The sequence below is a fragment of the Gekko japonicus genome, unplaced genomic scaffold (assembly GCF_001447785.1).
Source record: "Gekko japonicus isolate JY-2015 unplaced genomic scaffold, Gekko_japonicus_V1.1 scaffold923, whole genome shotgun sequence".
NCBI classification, from domain to species: domain Eukaryota; kingdom Metazoa; phylum Chordata; class Lepidosauria; order Squamata; family Gekkonidae; genus Gekko; species Gekko japonicus.
Window position 1 is genome coordinate 250,698 of NW_015171530.1, and position 18,561 is coordinate 269,258.

The 18,561-nt window shown below is 49.8% G+C and overlaps 1 protein-coding gene across 3 annotated transcripts in view; it reads left to right on the plus strand.

Moving 5' to 3' along the window:
* TAOK2 (TAO kinase 2) overlaps positions 1-18,561 on the plus strand; it is a 42,040-nt gene that overhangs the window by 18,698 nt on the left and 4,781 nt on the right. For all 3 annotated transcript variants that reach the window (XM_015419571.1, XM_015419570.1, XM_015419568.1), the window contains 7 exons: positions 354-482; positions 2,306-2,542; positions 4,363-4,491; positions 5,641-5,844; positions 6,567-6,806; positions 14,604-14,816; positions 16,436-16,618. In XM_015419571.1, the coding sequence (XP_015275057.1) occupies positions 354-482; positions 2,306-2,542; positions 4,363-4,491; positions 5,641-5,844; positions 6,567-6,806; positions 14,604-14,816; positions 16,436-16,618 (1,335 nt within the window). The remainder of the gene's footprint in view (positions 1-353; positions 483-2,305; positions 2,543-4,362; positions 4,492-5,640; positions 5,845-6,566; positions 6,807-14,603; positions 14,817-16,435; positions 16,619-18,561) is intronic.

Genomic DNA, 18,561 nt, shown 5'->3' on the forward strand with positions numbered 1-18,561 from the left:
CTTTCCCTCTTCCGTCTCCCCCCAGTCTTGTCTCTGCCTAGGCCAGACATACCTGTGCTCTTCATTGTCCTTGCTGCTGTCCCCTGGGTCCTTTCCGGCCCACCTGCAGCACCTTGCTGTGGTGCCTAGAGATGACCGCAGTTATTTCACAGGGAGCTTTAACGGCATTCCCGTCCCTCACATGCCTGGGTGGCATTGTCCTGCAGTCATCTTCAGCCTGGGATATTCAGTGTGACCCCTAAATCATTCTTGGAATTCCTCTTGGCTAACTAGTTGGTTCGCCCGTTTTAACATTAGATGGTGCTGGAAACCAAGGTTTGCTGCTGCTTATCTCCTGTTCTGGTTTCGTTCAGGGCCACGACAACCTGTATGATGACCCGTACCAGCCTGAGATGGAGCCGCAGAGTTCATCCTCTGCTGCCCGACGCCGTGCCTACTGCCGCAATAGAGACCACTTTGCCACCATCCGTACAGCTTCCCTGGTGAGTGGGGGTTGGAGTCCTGCTTCAACAGAACCAGGTTCGGTCTTTGTGGCCCACAGCCCTGCCTTGCTGTGGTCTGAAGGCTTCAGGGAGTGCAGGGCTGAGGAACTATCTTCTGCATGGTAGTTCATGGTTTCTCTCCAAAATCCTCTTCTAAATGAAGGGAGTATTGCTGCAATTCTTCAAGAGCAGCCAGTAAAATTCTTTGCTGGGTAGAATCTGAGAGTCCACCATATGTATTCAGTGGGATGCAGCACTGTAGCACTCAGGGGTGAGTGAAAAGGCAGGAAAAGATATAGGCATAGAAGGAGAGGGGGTTTGCCTGGAGTGTCCCATTTAGGGTTAGACATATTCATGGACTCAGGCAGTGTTCCCTCTAAGATGAGTTAGTGTGAGCTAGCTCACAGTTTTTCAACCTCCAGCTAACAGATTTTTGTCTTCGCTCAGGAAGAATGACTCCAGAGCCAACTAATCACAGAGTAGAATTTTTGCTCACAAGACCCCACAGCTTAGAGGGAACATTGGTCTTAGGCAGTGTTCCCTCTAAGGTGAGTTAATGTGAGCTAGCTCACAGTTTTTTAGCCTCCGGCTCACACATTTTTGCCTTCGCTCAGGAAGGAGGGCTCCAGAGCAAACTAACTGATGCAGTAGCCAAATCGCTGGCTCACAACTTTAATGCCGGTAGCTCACAAAGTAGAATTTTTGCTCACAAGACCCTACAGCTTAGAGGGAACATTGGTCTCAGGTACTTAATACGGTTCTCTGTCATTTAGAATCTGATCTTTCAAGATGGTTCGTAGGGATGCCCTCATGTTGCAAAGACCGGAGGTGGAGGTGGGGAATGTGAGGCAGAGATGTCCAAGGCTTTGTCTTCTCCATCAGAGGAGGAAGGTATCCTGAAAAGGGTTGTGCCCCCTACTCACTCCGCAGGGCAGGGCTATGCAAATAGTTTCGCAGTCCTTCCCCTTCTGGCTAGAGGGCCTGCCCCAGTCCATGCCCTGCTACTCTTCACTGGATGACATAAATTTGCATCTGAATAAAACAGTAGTTCTGAAGGAGGAAGTGTTTCACAGATCAGTTGGATCTGCAAGGAGTAGTTCTGAAGGGGGAAGTGTATCAAGTCTGTGCCTTTTAAGATGGTGTCTGCTGCTGCAGTTTTCATAAGAATCCACAGTATAATAATGGGTTTAGAAAGAGAGCTGTTGCGTTCTGAATAATAGTCTGTAGCCCTGAGTCTCAGGATTTGATATTTTGATGGGCGGAACATTAAGGATGAAACATAAAAATGTGTGTTTCTATGGTTTATTTCTCTCATCACACTGGGTACTCATCAAACTTGATAGGCACGTGAACAGTGGAATCTACATACTGGGTTGGATCCTGCCAGCTTTTTCATTCTCCCAGTCCCCCCTCCTTATTACAGCCGTTGTCCCATATGGCCTTTGTCCATGCAGGCCCCATGATCCTCAACATAGCCATTTTTGATGCTCAAAGGGAAACACATACACCCCCCAACACACACAGATGGACTGCTTTATACCGAATCAGCCCCATTGGTCCATCAGAGTCAGCAGTGGCTCTCCAGGGTCTCAGCCAGAGATCTGTGACATCGCCTATGACTCTTTTTGTTTGTTTGCTTGTTTTACTGGAGATGCTGGGGGTTGAACCTGGGACCAGCCTTCTGCACGCCAAGCAGAAGTTCTGCCATGGAACCATGACCCCCCTCCCTCCCTCCCTCCCTTTTTCATTGAAAAACCTGGTTGGGTCCAGCCCCGCTGTCTCTCAGAACGAGTGAAAGTAGGGAAATCCCTGGCCCTTTCCAGGTGACGCGCCAGATCCAGGAGCACGAGCAGGATTCAGCGTTGCGGGATCAGATGAGCGGCTACAAGCGGATGCGGCGTCAGCACCAAAAGCAGCTGCTGGCGCTGGAGAACAAGCTGCGTGCAGAGTTGGATGAGCACCAGCTGCGCCTCGACAAGGAGCTGGAGGCCCACCGCAACAACTTCTCTGCCGAGGCTGAGAAACTGGCCAAGAAGCATCAGGCTATTTTTGAGAAGGAGGTGAGAAGAGGGGGGTTTGCACAGGAGGAGCTGGCCTTGCCTGGGTGTAGAGGGGGCCATGTCAGTGTAAGCTGTAATTCCTAATGTGTAGCATGTCAGCCTTCTAAGATTGGCGTGAGCACTGTTTCTTTTCTTTTTTTAAAGACTTTATTTATAATTTTTTGAGAATATAACATTTAACACAAACTGTAAACTGCATGAGTGGATAGTACTTCATGTCTAACAGTATAGAAGTGACAATCTATACAGTAACTGAGAAACAAACACAATTTTAGATCGTTCAAAAGAATAAGAGTTTCTGGTAATGACAATTATTAGGAACAAAGTCTCCCTCAGATAGGTATGCGATCATTGGAAACCAAATTGCTTGGAATTTACGTAAACTACTGCCCGAGGTGAGTGCAGCATTCTGTGAAGCCACTTTCCCTAATAGAAAATGTTCCCAAATCTTGTTTTTCCAAGAAATCAAGGTAGGGGGGTTTTCATCTTTCCATTTCTGAGCAATAGCAAGTCTAGCAGTGGCAAGGAGAATATTAATTAAAAACTTATGAGCACTGTTTCTGAGGCCCTATTACCTTGCTACCTGGTCTATCAGTTGGATCTGCAAGGAGGAGCTACCGGAGACAGAGAGCCTCTGGCCTCTGGCCTCTGGCAGGGAGGAGGAGGAGGAGCTCCATGCAGGTTGAGGTATCTGCAGCATTTACCCATGTTTGGTTGGCAGGAGAGAGGAGTGAAGAATTGTAGGAAGTTGACCCACCCACCCCAGTATTGTTGTCTTTATCTTTGGCTCCCCTGGTTCTTACAAGTTGATTCTGGTTTGAATTATTCTTGTGTCTCCTGCTACAACTGGCTGTTTTTAGAAATTTTATATGTTGTCTCTCTCTAGAAGCTGCTGAATGTAGTGTGCAGCATAACAAATAAAATAAGTAAAATTTAACCCCCTCATCCTAAGTAACGCTAACCCAGCCATTGATAGAACAGTCCTAATCCTGCAGCCATAAAACAGTACATCAGCAGAGAAACTGGCATAAAAGCTTACCAAAACCCAGCACAAAACAGGCTGAACACTGATTGTGGTGTCCATAAAATGATAATGTGATCAACTATAAAAGGTTAAAAGCCCCAGTTGAAAGCCCCCTTCTGCCTAGGCAGAGCGGCTGTGACCTGGCACCGCAGTGCTTGGATGTAACCACAGTTTGTGGCTGCAGAGAGACCTGCAAGTTGTCCTCCTGAATTTCCAGGCTTGGCCGTGGCCCTAGCAAGTGGGCAAATGGCCCAGTATCCACCAACGCCACCAGCATTCATGTTGCGTTGAGCACCCAAGGCGATCAGAGGGAGTGGGAGAGATTCCGTAGTAATCTCTTCCAGGTTAAGGGAATTCTCTGGGCGTGCCTTGCCCACCTCCTCTCCCCCAGTTCTAGAGCAGACAATTACCTATGTATGCTCCTTAAGGCTATGCACCAGGAAAATACTCAATTGTGACTTGCAATACTATGCAAATTGACATTTTTGTATATTTTTAAATATTTGTGCCAGTAAAGGAGGCCCCAGTAAAGGATTGGTGCCAGGCACTGAAACTCCTCCCCACTGGGAAATTCACCCAACCCCCTTCATTCCTGTGTCCAAGTTACTGCCCTTGTGAGCCTATTTTTACCCGCATAAGGCTAGAAACTTTTTTGGGCTAAATTAACACTGACACTGTCAAATTATTTGCTGGATGCGGAACTTTCTATACTTGTTTGGAGCTGCAGAATATGCGCAGCCCTGGGCAATCTCCATCTCGTCTTTTGTTCCTTTGTGAACCACGTTTCTTCCTCCAGGCTAAGGCAGCCCTGGCCGAGGAGAAGAAATTCCAGCAGCACATCTTGGGCCAGCAGAAGAAGGAACTGGGCAACTTGCTGGAATCGCAGAAGCGCCAGTATAAGCTGCGCAAGGAGCAGCTCAAAGAGGTACAGCCTGTGTGGTGTTCATGGTTAGCATGTTGGGTTTGGAGTGGGGGAAACCTGGCTTGGAAGGCTTGCTTGAACCATGGAGCTTGCTGGGTGTCCTTGGATCAGTCACTGTCTCTGCCAGGGTGGTGGAAAGTCCCATCAAGTCACACAGCTGACTCATGGCGACCCATTGTCGGGTTTCCAAGGCAAGAGACATTCAGAGGTGGTTTGCCGTTGCCTGCCGCTGCGTCACAAGCCTGGTATTCCCTGGAGGTCTCTCATCCAAATACTAACCAGGGAGAACCATGCTTAGCTACCGAGATTCGAGGAGATCAGGCTAGCCTGGGCTGTGCAGTTCAGGGCTCTCTGCCTGACTCGTTGTGGGGAGAGGGAGTGGCAGGAACACCCTGCTTGAGTTCCTTGGAACAGAACTGGGACCAAATGTAAGGGATTGGGCGGGGGGGGGGGCATGGAGGAGCAGGGGAAGACTGAAACAGAACGTTACCAAAGGCTTCCTTTTTCCCCATGCCTGCATCCTGCCCTTATATTTTTTCCAGTGGGGTGGTCGTCTGTAACACTGGTCTTCTTTGCTTTCAGTCGATACTGCCGCTGTGATGTGAAAAGGGGCCTTGAGGGATTCACTCTGGAGCAAGTGTAGCACTCATCCGGTCTTCAAAGTGTAGAATATTCAGCATCTCCCCCCCCCCCCCCCCCCCCCTTGAAAACCTCCCGCGAAAAAATGTCTTCTGCTGAACGTTCCCATAATCCCCTTCAAGTTATAATTCCCCCCCCCTCTTCAGAAATCTGCTGTAGAGCCATATCCCAGGGAGGAAGCGGTCGTGTTCTCTGAGTTAGGTTTTTTGGGAAAGGGCTTCAAGGAGGGTCTGCGTGACTTGCTAACTCCTTATTCCATGCGGACAGAATAGCAGCCAGGATGTGTTAAAATGAGGTAACTGTTAGTGCAAAATGGGGGCATGGGCATGCTTGGCAGGAAGGCTGCAAACACCGCATAAGCACAGCAGGACTCTTCGTCTGCGTGGCTCCCTTCCTCCAGCCGTGGTAGGAGTGCTCTCAGTCCCCAGGCACATGCGCACGGGGAGATCCGCCTCCGTACCTCACGATCGCCGGCCTCGCACCCCTGACCTCCCGCTCTCGCCTCTCTCCCAGGAGCTGCAGGAGAACCAGAGCACGCCCAAGCGGGAGAAGCAGGAGTGGCTGCTGCGGCAGAAGGAGAACATGCAGCACTACCAGGCGGAGGAGGAAGCCAACCTGCTGCGCCGCCAGCGGCAGTACTTTGAGCTGCAGTGCCGCCAGTACAAGCGCAAGATGCTGCTCGCCCGCCACAACCTGGACCAAGACCTGCTGCGAGAGGTGGGCGCTGATGGCCGGAGCGCGGCGTGGGGCGGGGAAAGGGACCCCGAGAGCAGCGCAAAGGGAGGGCAGGACGTGACTGGAAGGCCAGAACCCACCCCGGGGGTTGGGGGGGGTTGGCGGGACTGACCAGGCTAGGATTGTATTCCACCTTCTTCCTTTTTTGGTCGTTCTGTGTTGGGGGCTCAATAGCCTTAGAAGAATTGGAACCGGCAGCCGCCATTTGGATGACCGTTGTGGAGTGGGGAAAGGAGGGCGTTCAGAGGAGGATGGGCCCTCGACCTGGGGTGACACAGGGTCATCTGTACTGAAGGGCATGGTCCAGATGCTTCCAACACTGCTTCACATTTTTTTAGTAGTTGAAATTAGCTTGCTCTGTGTATTTAAAAATAAAAAAATTAGTGGATTTAGAAAATGTGTATACAGACTCTCCCCACGGAGGCCTGCTCTGGAGGAAGCGGTTTCTCAGTATACCAAATCTTGCACCCTGTGCTGAATTCTCAATTTGCACGGAATTTTTGTGCACAGAATTGCAGAGCTGGCAGCCCCTGACACTGGGACAACAAGGAGTGTTGCAGTAAGCACAGCTGTTCTCAGACCAGTAAGAAAAATGTATCTATTGGAAGCATGTAGGCTAAGCCAAGAGGATAACTAGTTCCTTGAAGCTAGAGAGGGAAACCTTCATGGCTTCACTCTGACGCTTCTCTGCTTTGCTTCTCCAGGAGCTGAACAAAAAGCAGACGCAGAAGGATCTGGAATGCGCCATGCTGCTGCGCCAGCACGAGTCCACCCAAGAGCTGGAATTCCGTCACCTGCACACCGTCCAGCGCACCCGCACTGAGCTCACCCGCCTGCAGCACCAAACGGAGCTCTCCAATCAGCTGGAGTACAACAAGCGCCGCGAGCAGGAGCTGCGCCAGAAACATGCCATGGAGGTCCGGCAGCAGCCCAAGAGCCTCAAAGTAGGTGCTACCTACACACCACCTTGCTGCCAGTGGTGCCCTGAAGGGCAGGATGTGGGGGTTCTGGAGCCAGAACAGGGGCACCCGGGGGTCATAGAAATGGACAGATGTGAGGCTGGAGGTGTAGCGCCTGTACAGGAGCAACTGGGTGGGCCACCTCCAAACGGTTATGAGACTGGGGATCAAAAACTCCGGGTGGATGCAGAATCTGAATGTTTGCACACTGGGCACCTAGACCCAAGAGGACCCGAAGCCGCTGTTCTGGAGACAGGCAGCCCATTTCACGATGCTCTGGGTCAATGCACCCATGCTAGAGAAGTTCTGGAGCCCACCCAGGGTGGTGGTGATGATGATGATGTAGGCTCCAGGATTACACGTCCAGGTCTCTTCCTTAAGAGTACCTTTGAAACTGGGGTGCCGGAGCCAAAGGAAGAGCCTCCCAGGCATGAGGCTCCAGAGTACGGACTTGATGAGGATGACTTGGAGCTGGAAGCGGAGTGTCTGGAATCCGACTGGTTGCAGAAGAGGGGTCTAGATCTGGATGAGCAGAGCAGGGCGGTTTTGGTGTCGGGATCGAGGCATTCTGGGGATGTAGAGCAAGATTGGCAGTGCCTGGCAGGTGTCCTTCCAGATAGTCAGGAGGCTGCCGTTGTGGAGCTGAGGCAAAGGTGCCTCGGGCTTGATGGGGGCGACCGTGAAGTTCTGGGTCTCGGTAGTCAAGAAGGCCAGGTGCTGGGTTTCACTGGAGCAAGTCTGAAGCAGCTAGAGCTCTACGAAGAGGGAGCTGTGGATCTAGAAGTGAAGCCGAAGTTTCTTGGGGTGCTGGACCAGTATGGAGGAAGTTCTGAGTTTCTGTCCACAGCCCGGGGACGCCTCGGTGTTCCAGAGCCCGACGGGCAAGAGGCTGATCCGCTAGAGCCACTCAGGTGCGAAGGTCTCTTACGCCCTAGTTCCGTGTCTCCTGTCTTGGAGGAGGGTGCCCTGCGAGGCCCTGGTGATGGCTGCCCAGCCCCTGAAGACTCCTACAGCCAGCTGTGCACCGCCAAAGCCCACCCCATCCCCCCTCCAGTGGCGGCTGTTTTGCCTCACGCCCTCTGTGTGGCCTTGGCGCTGCTGGTCTCTGCCTGTCCCTGTGCCCCGACTCTCCTCCTGCTTCTAGCGGCTCTGTGGGCCCAGGGTGGCGGGTTTCAGGACATTCTTCTGGCCCTCGAAGGAGCACTGGTGGGCCTGGGGGTCACCTACACGCTGCTGCACTCTGTCTTCCTCCTCTCCGGAGCCTCCTTCCTACTTCTGGCCAAGATGGCTGGGGCGGTGGGCGTGGTGGGGCTGAGTGCCAGCAGGGGGCGTCTCTATGTCCCTGTCATCCTCCTGGCTTCCTATCTTTTAGCCTCTCCCTGGCTTTTCCTGCCCCTCTACCTGTTGGGGGCAATAGCAAGGCGCAGCCTGAGAGGATTCCCCCGCCGCGCCCGGCGCCTTTGGCTTCTAATCCTCCTGCGTCTCCCGCGTCCTGCTTTCCGCATCCTTCAGCACTTGGGGCTGGTCAGCGAGCGGGGCCTGTTCCGCCTCTTCCCCAAGACCAACAAAGGCGGCTTCCGCAGCCGCATCCCCGTGCTGTCCTGCCAGCGCCTGCCTCCGCTTCCTTGGCACCGCAAGGCCATCGCCCTCTTGGCCAAGCCCGTCTGTAGCCTCAACAGGCTCCTGGCTGAGGTGATCTGTGCTCAGTTGCCACCCGCTGCCCTCCACTGCCTCAAGGGACTGCGCGTCCTGCGTGAGGAGAGGCCCAGCCGGATCCCCCGCCTGGTGGCGCCAGCGGCCAGGCTGAGGGGGCGTTCCGTGGGGTCAGCCAGGCAGATCAGTCGGAGGAGGAGTGGGCAGGCAGCACCGCGTGCCCGGAAGCCCTGGAGATGAGCCTCCCCCCCCCCCATTATGTCCTCAGAAGGGGCAGCCATGCTGCGACTTGCCAAGCCCTGTTCTGAAACTGTGAAAATACTCCTTGGCCAGTTCCGGTGAACCCCTGGCCCTTTGTGTGTGTGACACAAGCACAATTTGGGCAGAACCAATCGGTGTTTACTCCCAAAGTCGCCACTTTCCCTGCAAGATGCGGTGTCAGGGGGAGATGAGACGAGCCGCGGAGGGAAGGTGAATGGATGTCTTAATGCCAAGGCCTCCACCTGGGGCAGGAGAATACTTTGGGTGGGGGGAGGCTTTTTTTTTTTGTTGGGGGGTGGAAGGGAACGTTCCGGCTCCATGGTTTGTTTTTTTAACAGATTGGGGGCAGGGTGAGGCGTTGTTGTGTGTTCATCATCCTAACGAGGAAAGAATCACCTGACGCGCTCCAGAGTTGCTGGTGTGGGTGGGTTGGCTGTGTCTCCGCCCACTTAAATGACTAGTTCTGATGGGGGGAGGAGATTGGGAGATGTAGGTGAAACTAGGGCACGAGAAGATGCACGTACTCTACCATTATCTATAAAGCCTGAGGCCACCCCCACCCCCCAAGTTGTTGGATGTGGGGAGCGGGGAGAGGCCACAGGTTTGCACAGAATCCCCTTTGAAAACTTCAGGGGCTGCCTGTTCCACCATAACCTTACACTGAATGGGGGAGGGGTCCATCTTAGGTTCCAGCCAACGTAGCAAACCTCCCCAAACGTGAAGAGGCTGTTAGGGCTTAGTGCGCAATCATTAACTTTTATCAGGGTGCCCATTCGTTGCCATCTGTCTTTAAAGGCTCAGCATCTGAATCCCACTTAAATCTACTCCACCACCACCCCATTCCACATAATTCTGCCCCTTGTTTCAGTCGGCCTAGAAATTTATAAGACTCAGGGGTGCCTGTTTTTTAAGAACTCAGACTTTTCCCAGTTCCTGAGGGGTTAATCAGTTCTTGGTGATTCTTTCGCCGTTCCCATATACACATATATATATATATATTTCACCATTTTATAAATATATATATTTATCATTTTCCACCCTATTTGTAATATCCCTTTCACTTCATTTCTTTTTTGTTTTGCCTTGAATGTATATATTTCAAGCTTACTTCCTGTTTGTGTATGTTTGTGACCTTTTTTTTTGAAAATTTTATATAAAATCATTTTTGTGGGGAGGAGGAAGGGAAGCTAATGTTGAGATGTATATTTTTTTTTATAATTTGACTGAAAATGGGAGAAATCCACTAACTATGCAGTTGCTTGCTTTAAAGCATGGTGGGCAAACCAGTATTTTCTTTTATGTGGTTGAAAATGAGAAACATTCAAAGACCACGTGCTGCGAACTGGGGCATTTTCCTTCCCTTTGAGGCAGTCGCCCCCTGTTTTAGGAAAGTTCGTGTCAGAAAATATAAGATACCTTACATTGGATTAATGTCTATGCAAGCATGGTCACATTCAAACTCTTTAGTTAAAATTAAAAATAAATTTGTTCAGCTATCTTTTAAAAAAACCCTAAACCATATGCTGCCTCTCTGCCTGGAATTCCAATAGTCTGCATGTCTGGAAACGTTTCATCTGCCAGACTTGGAAAGTATTGGAATTGCAAGTAAGTGAAGTGTTTAGACAAGTGAAATTTTAGATTCCCTCCATTTTCTACAGCTTGAAAAAGTGCATGAAGGCACTGAATTGCTTTAGCTGAGCCTGAGGCCTGGAGCCCCTTAGCCTGACGGCAGCTGCAACAGCTTACTTCTTAGCAGCCCACGATTTAAGATGCGTTCTCTTTTCATGCAAGCAGCAGCCGTGTTGAAGAATTCTGTGTAATCCCAAGGACTCCTCAATTCCTATGCTGATTGCAGTCCTGCCAGTAAAAGTATTACCAAACAAATTTTCTTTCCAATCAGGCATGCATCAAAACACTAAGAGAACAGACTGCATAACTATTTTTTGTGGCTGGACGGTTTTTCTTTTAGAATATTCACTTTTATTTCCTATCTTATTTATATCTAATGCACTAACAAATTGGCAAAAAAAATAAATTGCTAATTTACTTTTTTTTACCCAAATTGGGAGGATCAGTCTTGAAGAACATTTCTCAACACACTTAACTGGGATAATAAAATCCTGCTTATTTCAGTTAAGTGCTCTGAGATTGACAGGCATAGCTAGGGGTTTGGGGGGGTGGGTTACATCCCTTCTTATTAATTCTTTGTCTGTTAAATACCTTAGAAGACTCTGATCTGTATAGTCAAATCACAAGGAAACTATTTTCTACATATCTGGTTGCTGATTTTTTTCTTTCTTTTCCATTTGTATTTCTGTTCATTTTCACAGCTTTTATTAGTCCAACAGTGTTCTCACATTTTTTTAACCTTTCTGAGGTTATCCCTTTAGTTTTAATTCCACTTTATTCATCCATTATGTTTACTATGTTCCTGGATTTTAGACCCATTTGTGCATTTAGCACATCATTGTATTTCTCCCTTTTTTGGTTCACCTGTGTTCTTTTATTTCTTCCAGTTTTGTTTATCCATGGACTTTTTTAGCATTCCTCTGACTTTTTGGCCAAATTTGTTCTCAGTACTGATTCTGTTTTGTCCATTTAACAGTGTACTTGTATTTCTCGCCTCTCTCCCCCTTTTTAGTTGTGGTTTTGCCTACCCTCCTTGCATTTTTTAAAAAATTCTATTAAATATTTTTAATTTATTTCTCCCATTTTGAGGGGGCAGGTGTTTTATCTGTGGTTTATTTATTTCTCCCTTCCGTGTTTGTGGATGCATGTGAAATTTTGAAGAGGAAAAAAAAATTAATAAAAGGAAAAAAATTGTGCACCACAATTCACCACTGCTGTATTCTGAGTTTTGAGTTTGATTTGGTTCTTTTCTGACATTTTGAATTTAAGGGGGGGGGCACTGTAAGCTTCAGGAGCTGGGCGATGAGTCTGTTTTCACACCCCGACCCCAAAACTACTCCCCCACATGTTCATCCTCCCACCTCACAGGATTAAACTATTCAGATTCTGCCTGTCAGCACTTAAATGGGAGGTTTTATGTATTTGCTTCTCCACCTGCCTTCAGTGAAGGTAGTTTCAGAGGGTGGTCGTGTTGTTCTGCGGTCGAACAGCTCGATTCAAGTCCAGCAGAACCTGAGACCAACAAGATTTTGGGGATTTATCAGCTTTTGAGAGTCGAAGCTCCCTTTGGTCTCTGACAGAGGGAACTTTAACCCTCGAAAGCTTCTACCCCGAAAATCTAGTTGGTCTAAGGTGCTGCTGGATTTAGATCTAGCTACCTGCTTTGAGCCTCACTTCACTTTCTAAAGAGCTTTTCTGAAGAAGTCCTCCACGGCAACTCCCTGCACTCACAGAGGCTATAATGCTCATAGGAGCACTTTGAGTATACAAGCAGGAGTTAGGGAAACCTGTGCATAGTTTTACTTGTGTCCCCCCCCCTCCTTTCCTTTTATTTTTTTCAACACTGAGGGCCTACTCCACACACACAGAGCCTAGGGTTGCCAGCCTCCAGGTGGGGCCTGGGGATCTCCTGCTTTTACCACTGATCCCCAGCCGACAGAGATCAGCTCCCCTGGAGAAAATGGCAGCTTTGAAGGGTGGACTCTATGGCATTGTAGCATGCTGAGGCCCCTCCCCTCCCCAAACCACGCCCTCTCCTGGCTCCACCCCCAAAGTCTCCAGGTATTTTCCAACCCAGACTTGGCAACCCTAACAGAGCCTGACTCCTAAATCCAGTGAGAGACTAATCAGCTTGGGATGCAGGTGGCACTGGCCTCGTATTGGTTAAGGCCTATTCCAAAGAGTGTTGAACAAGCAGTAATTTTTTTACAAGAACGTTCTGAGTAGTAGCTCAGCTTGGTTAAGAGGTCCGCCACTGGGAGTAGGATTTGGGGTGGCATTAAACATACCCCGGGTGTCATGGGCGACACACTGAAGTGAAATGGAGCATCTTCCTCATTTCTGTGAGGTTTTTCCCCAGAGTCCTTTTTCTTCCCCTCTGTTAATGGGGGAACAGGATTTGGATTTGGGTTTTTCTGCCACTGGCACCAAATTTCCTAGGAACAGCCATTCATCTCCTGGAATTACAGAAAAATTGCATACGCTGCTTTGTGGTAGTTTTGTGGTAGTTCGGGGGGGGGGGGGGGGAGGTCTCCTCCCTAAAACTTTGAGGCTTTGCTGGGGCAGGGCAAGGGAATCTGAGGTTGCAAGGGTTCACCTTAACATGGTTTTAAGCCTGACTGCTGTATGCAGTGGTCTCAACTCAGATGCCTTCTCCTTGTTTTGTAAAGACATCTGGCACAATTTTTTTTGCTTCCTGCTCTTCAGAATTTTAGACCTTCTGACAGCCCAGCTACGGAGCTGAGGTTTCAGTCAGAGGACAGATATCACCGTCTATTCTGCACTAAACCAAGAGTTAGTGTGGTGTAGTGGTTAGCGCTACACTAGAACTGAGGGAAGCCTGGGTTCAAATGCTCGTGCAAGCAAGAAAAACTCATGCGCTCAGCCTGACTTACCTTGCAGGGGCCTTGTTTAAATGGAAGAGGAGAGAACGAAGTTTCCTGCCTTGAGTTCCATACAGGGAGGGCAAGCTAAAAAAAAATAGTGATAGAGAAAACTGTCCACCCATCCTCTAGTGCATATATTAATCGTTTACCTTTATTTGTCCCTTTCCTAACAGAAAGGTCTTCAGGAGTAATTCTCTGTGCTTGATAAAACCTTTTAGAGCAAACCGCAGCCTAACAAGGCGATAGCAGAAAGTGAAACTTGCTTTGGTGGGCTGTCTTTGAACCCATGACAGATACTTAAAGCATGTTTGGCACATCCATGTATATCTCCCTTACCTCATATCCCCAGTGTGTTTCTTGGGAAAACCAGGATTCTTTTTTGATCAGGAGGGGGCCAGTGAAAAGTCCCTTAAATGATGGATCTCTCAGAATGAGCTGGTTATGAAAATGCAGGTTGGAAAGACATCCTCGTGATCAGGTTTCTCATAAAGGACAACTGGTGGGAAAGAGGTACATTAGGGTGGACGGTGGAATGTTAGTGAAACAAATTGGGAAGGGGGCAGTGGAAATAGATGACGGGCATGTCACCAACGCACGGTTGTAGTCTGACATGAAATTCACTTTGGCTCAGTGTAGTAATGAGGCACTGGCCATCCGGGGTTCTCTCATGTCCCTCGCATAAACCACCCTGGGAGGGCAACTCCTTCCATTACGCATCACCAAGACCTTTCTGTTCCCCCCTTTCCATCCTGTGTGAACAGGAGGAGAAAACAAGTTCTCCCCGTAAACATTCTTCTCTGCTGGTCTTTGGCTTCCAGGTCACTGGGAGCATGTAGCTGCGGTGCTAAAGAACCACTGCTGCTCATGCTGTTGGGGGGCAGAGATGGGGGTTCAGTTGGCCCTTCTCCTGCGTTCCAATTTGTGTTGGAGTGAGTCAGTGGGGGAAGGTTAATGTCGCTCGCCCTTCAGACCTTTCCCAGTTTCAAAACAGGGCCCCTACTAAACTGGTTGCTGATCAGAGCTCCAGTTACCGCAGTTTTCGTAGTCCGTGTAGAAACCTTCTTGTTGGGGAAGCGGCCGTGGTGTAAGCGGGTACAGCGGAAATAGTTACATCCATTAGTGGGCCCCCACCAAAGCCCCTTCCTGGTGGGAGTCGTTTGTCTAACACGTGCTCCTGTCTCTCTTTTTTCTCTCTCTCTCTCTCTTCCTCTCCCCCCCTCTTCCTCCTGGCTACCCCCTCTTCCTTTCCTTGCTCTCTCCTACCTTCACCGTTCTCCTCCTCCTCCGCCTTCTCTGGTCTCTTGGGCTCGTCCTGTGTTTTGTCTCCCTCTCGTCTTTCCTCGTCCCCCTCCAGTCCAAGGAACTGCAAATTAAAAAGCAGTTCCAGGACACCTGCAAGATCCAGACGCGGCAGTACAAGGCCCTCCGCAACCACCTCTTGGAGACCACTCCGAAGAGCGAGCACAAGGGTATCCTGAAGCGCCTGAAGGACGAGCAGACCCGCAAGCTGGCCATCCTCGCTGAGCAGTATGACCACAGCATCAACGAGATGCTCTCCACGCAGGCCGTAGGTACCCCACTTGTGGACGGGGTGGGCCGCCGGGGAGAAGTGGTGCGTTGCTACCCAGAAGGATTATTTAGGCCAAATGGGCAGCGCCTGGTGAACTTTTTCTAATTGACAAAGGGGGCGCGGCAGAGGATCTGGGTGTCCTTGGTACATCGCTCTGTTCGGTCGTCGTGTTAGACCAGTTCCATGGTGCTGAGAGCCAGTTTGGTGTCGTGGTGAAGTGCGCGGACTCTCATCTGGGAGAACCGGGTTTGATTCCCCACTCCTCCACTTGCACCTGGCTGGATGACCTTGGGCAAGCCATAACTCTGGCACAGCTGTTCTTGAAAAAGAGCAGTTTCTGTCAAGAGCTCTCTCAGCCCCACCTACCTCCCAGGGTGTCTGTTGTGGGGAGGGGAAGGGAAAAGGAGTTTGTAAGCCGCTCTGAGACACCTTTGGGTAGTGAAGGGCGGGGTATAAATCCAATCTCTTCTCCTTCTTCTCTTTCCTCCCAACGAATCCTGTGGGCTTTAGTTTGCTATATGGGGTTTGAGAATAGTCTCTTAGCGATCCCTTAGCCCTGCTCCCTCAGCTACAGTTCTCAGCGCTTCCAAGAGAGCTTGATTGTTGATGTGCCCTCGGCTATTAAAATTCGTCTAACAGTGTGTTTGCTATCTCGCATCTCCTTTTTACTCTCTCGGCATCCCCATGAGATTGATCCCTGTTGTTCTCAGTTTGCTGAAGCTGGTGGAGATCCGTTTATGTAGGAGTAGAGTAGTGTTCCTGGCTGAGATGGGGTTCGATCTCTGGCCCCCCGCGGGCCGCTTCCGAACACTCCATCTGCTCTATATTTTAAGGCGGTATAGCAGCTAGTGTTGGACTAGGATTGGGGGAAACCCAGTTTCAAACCCCCCCCCCCACTCAGTCAAGAAGTTCAGTGGGTGACCTGAGCATGGTGGGGGTGTGGAGAAGGAGGGGTATATGCTGACATGAACTCCAAGGAAGGAAGGATAAAAATATTTGGGATTGGATTCATTGGTAACTTCTCCACCTCCCTCACGCCACTAGAGCCAAAAATGCCCCCCACATACAACAGAATGCTGCTTCGGTAGGCCATGGGTCCTTTGGGAACATCGGTGGGGAGGGGGCTAGAGGTTTGAAGCTAGATGGGAGAATCAATAACCTCCCCTTCTGTTTCTGGAAATCCTCTGCAGGATCCAAGCTTTGGTGTTTTTTCTACTTAAAAAGGGCCCTGTTTTGCTTCCCTAGTGGGTTTCGAACTTATATGGCAGCCAGAAATGCAAGAGGTGCATCTTCCCCAGCCTCGGGATGGGAGGAAGCTGCTCTTGTTCAGTCATGCTGCTGTTAAAATGCCAGGGAGCCCTAGCAGACAGAAGCTATGTTCCTTTTTTTATTATTATAGTTTAAAAACGTAGTATCATCCTAGTGTTAGCATGCCAAGTATGATGTATTTTACAGCTCAGGGGCAAAGCCCAGAGTAGAAGCGCCCTGTTCCGATGCAACAGCAGAACAACAGGAAACCTTGCAAAGAAGAGCTCTCCCAGTATTAGCTGAACCTCTGGAATCGGCTCTGTGGCTCTGCCCTCGGCTCTTACCCTCTCTCGTTTCTCCACTCCTAGCTGCGGTTGGATGAGACGCAGGAGGCAGAGTACCAGGTCCTGAGGATGCAGCTGCAACAGGAACTGGAGCTGCTGAACGCCTATCAGAGCAAGATCAAGATCCATACCGAGGCACAGCACGAACGAGAAATCAAGGAGCTTGAGCAGCGTGTATCCATCCGCCGGGCACTGCTAGAGCAAAGGGTGTGTATCTTTCCCTCAGAAAGCTCCAAAAATCTCGATCCCTCCCCCTGTTGCTCTGATCTGCGGCCTCCTCTCCAATCCGGAAGTTTTCATTTCTCTCCCACTTCCTCAGAATCTGAGCTCCCAGCTTAGTTTGTACTAAAACTTAATCACCAAAGACTTCTTTCTGGGGCTGTATGTCAAACAACCTCCCTCCCAAAAAAAACCACTTAATTGCTATAAATAGTTTTAACTTTCACTCTCCTGAGAACCGTAGTTATGCAAATGTAAGAACATGCAAAGAGCCCTGCTGGATCAGATCAGCGATCCGTCTGGTCCAGCATCCTGTCCAGTGTCCTGTTTCACACAGTGGTCAACCAGTTCCTCTGGAGGGCCAACAACAGGGCATAGAAAGCAAGGCCTTCCCTTGGGGCTGCCTCTGGCTCTGGTATGCAGCGGTTTACTGCCTCTGAATGGCGAGGTTCCTTTTAAGCACCATGGACAGTAGGGGGGTGTATTCAGGTTTACCCGAACCAAAAATATACCCAAAAAGCACCTCATCATAGTTTTGGTGTACATTGCTTCCCAAATGTATCTGGGATTTTTTGGGAGAACTGGGGGGGGGGAATCCCCCCAAAAATCCCAGATATGTTTGGGAATTACTGGCAAACCCGGGCTGCCCAGCAGAGCCCCAGCTGAGCCACCTCGCATCTGTTTTTAGTGGCTTTGCCACTGTTCTCTCTCTCTCCCCCCCCCCCCCATGTTTTTCAGTTTGGGTCTATTGGACCTGGGGGGGGGGGAGGATGGGATTTCCAAAAAAACACCCAGATTTGAATACTTTACTGGTATTGAGATCTGTTTTTTTCCAGGAATCCGAAAAAATTTCCGGGTTCAATGGACTCGAACCGAAAAATACCAAGAAAAAAAACTGCACCCCCCCCCAAAGGCTAATAGCCATTGATAGACCTATTCTCCACTGCGTGTTGCTATTACAATTTTCAGAGCCCTTGTAAAACAGTCCCCTACAAAGGGGAAGCCCAGTTGAACAGCATTCATATTAATTTGAGGAGCAGGTCAGCCCTTTTTAGCTTGGGAACCGCAGGCCTGATGGGGTTTGCAGTAAGTGCAAAAGAATCCATCAAGAGCCGCAGTCAAAAACGCATGTTTTTTGGAAAGAAAGCTGTGACATTGGGGTTCTTCATGTTTTAGTTCCAGGTTGTCTGCTGGAGGGCTGTTAAAAACACAAATCTCTACTGTGTAGCTGTAGTTCTCAAAATGCAAGGACATAGAGAGCTTCTGTAGCCCCCTATTGTGCAGTAGTGGAGAGCTGGGAGTTGATGGGTCAATCAGGAAGTAATGAGGTAGTCTTAGGCAGGACCTCCATAGGAGAGCATTAGTAAGATCAACCTAGCTTATCGAGGCTTAACTGTCCACAAGATGCTTCAGCAATTGGAGAAAGCGCCAAGAACTGGCTCCAACCAGGTTTTCCACTGGTGAAAAGTGTGGAGGGGGATCCCCCTGAAGGCTTTGCTGGGGATCATGGGACTGGCATGGACAAAAGCCACGAGGGACAGAGGCTGTAGTAAAGACAAGTGAAAAAGCTGGCTAGATCCAGCCTTACCTAAGTAGAAATATCACTCCTAACCAGGGGTCATTTCGTAGAAAAAGAGGTGCAGGAGCTCATTAGCACAACTCACTAGCATAATTCATTAGCATAACTTATTTTGCCTATGCCACACCCCCTGACATCACCGGAAGTGTGTCAGAAGGCAACACTCACTGCTCAGGCTCCACTGGACTGTTTTGGATTGCTAGCTATTTGGGGGGGGGGGAACGTGCAGATCTGTCGTGCAGAGGAGGGAGAGCTTGTACCTGAATAAAACCTGGTCTTAAAGGTGCCACTGGACTGTTTTGGCCCTGGGGGCCGGGGGGGGGGGGGCTCTGCAAACTCACTGCCTGCTGCT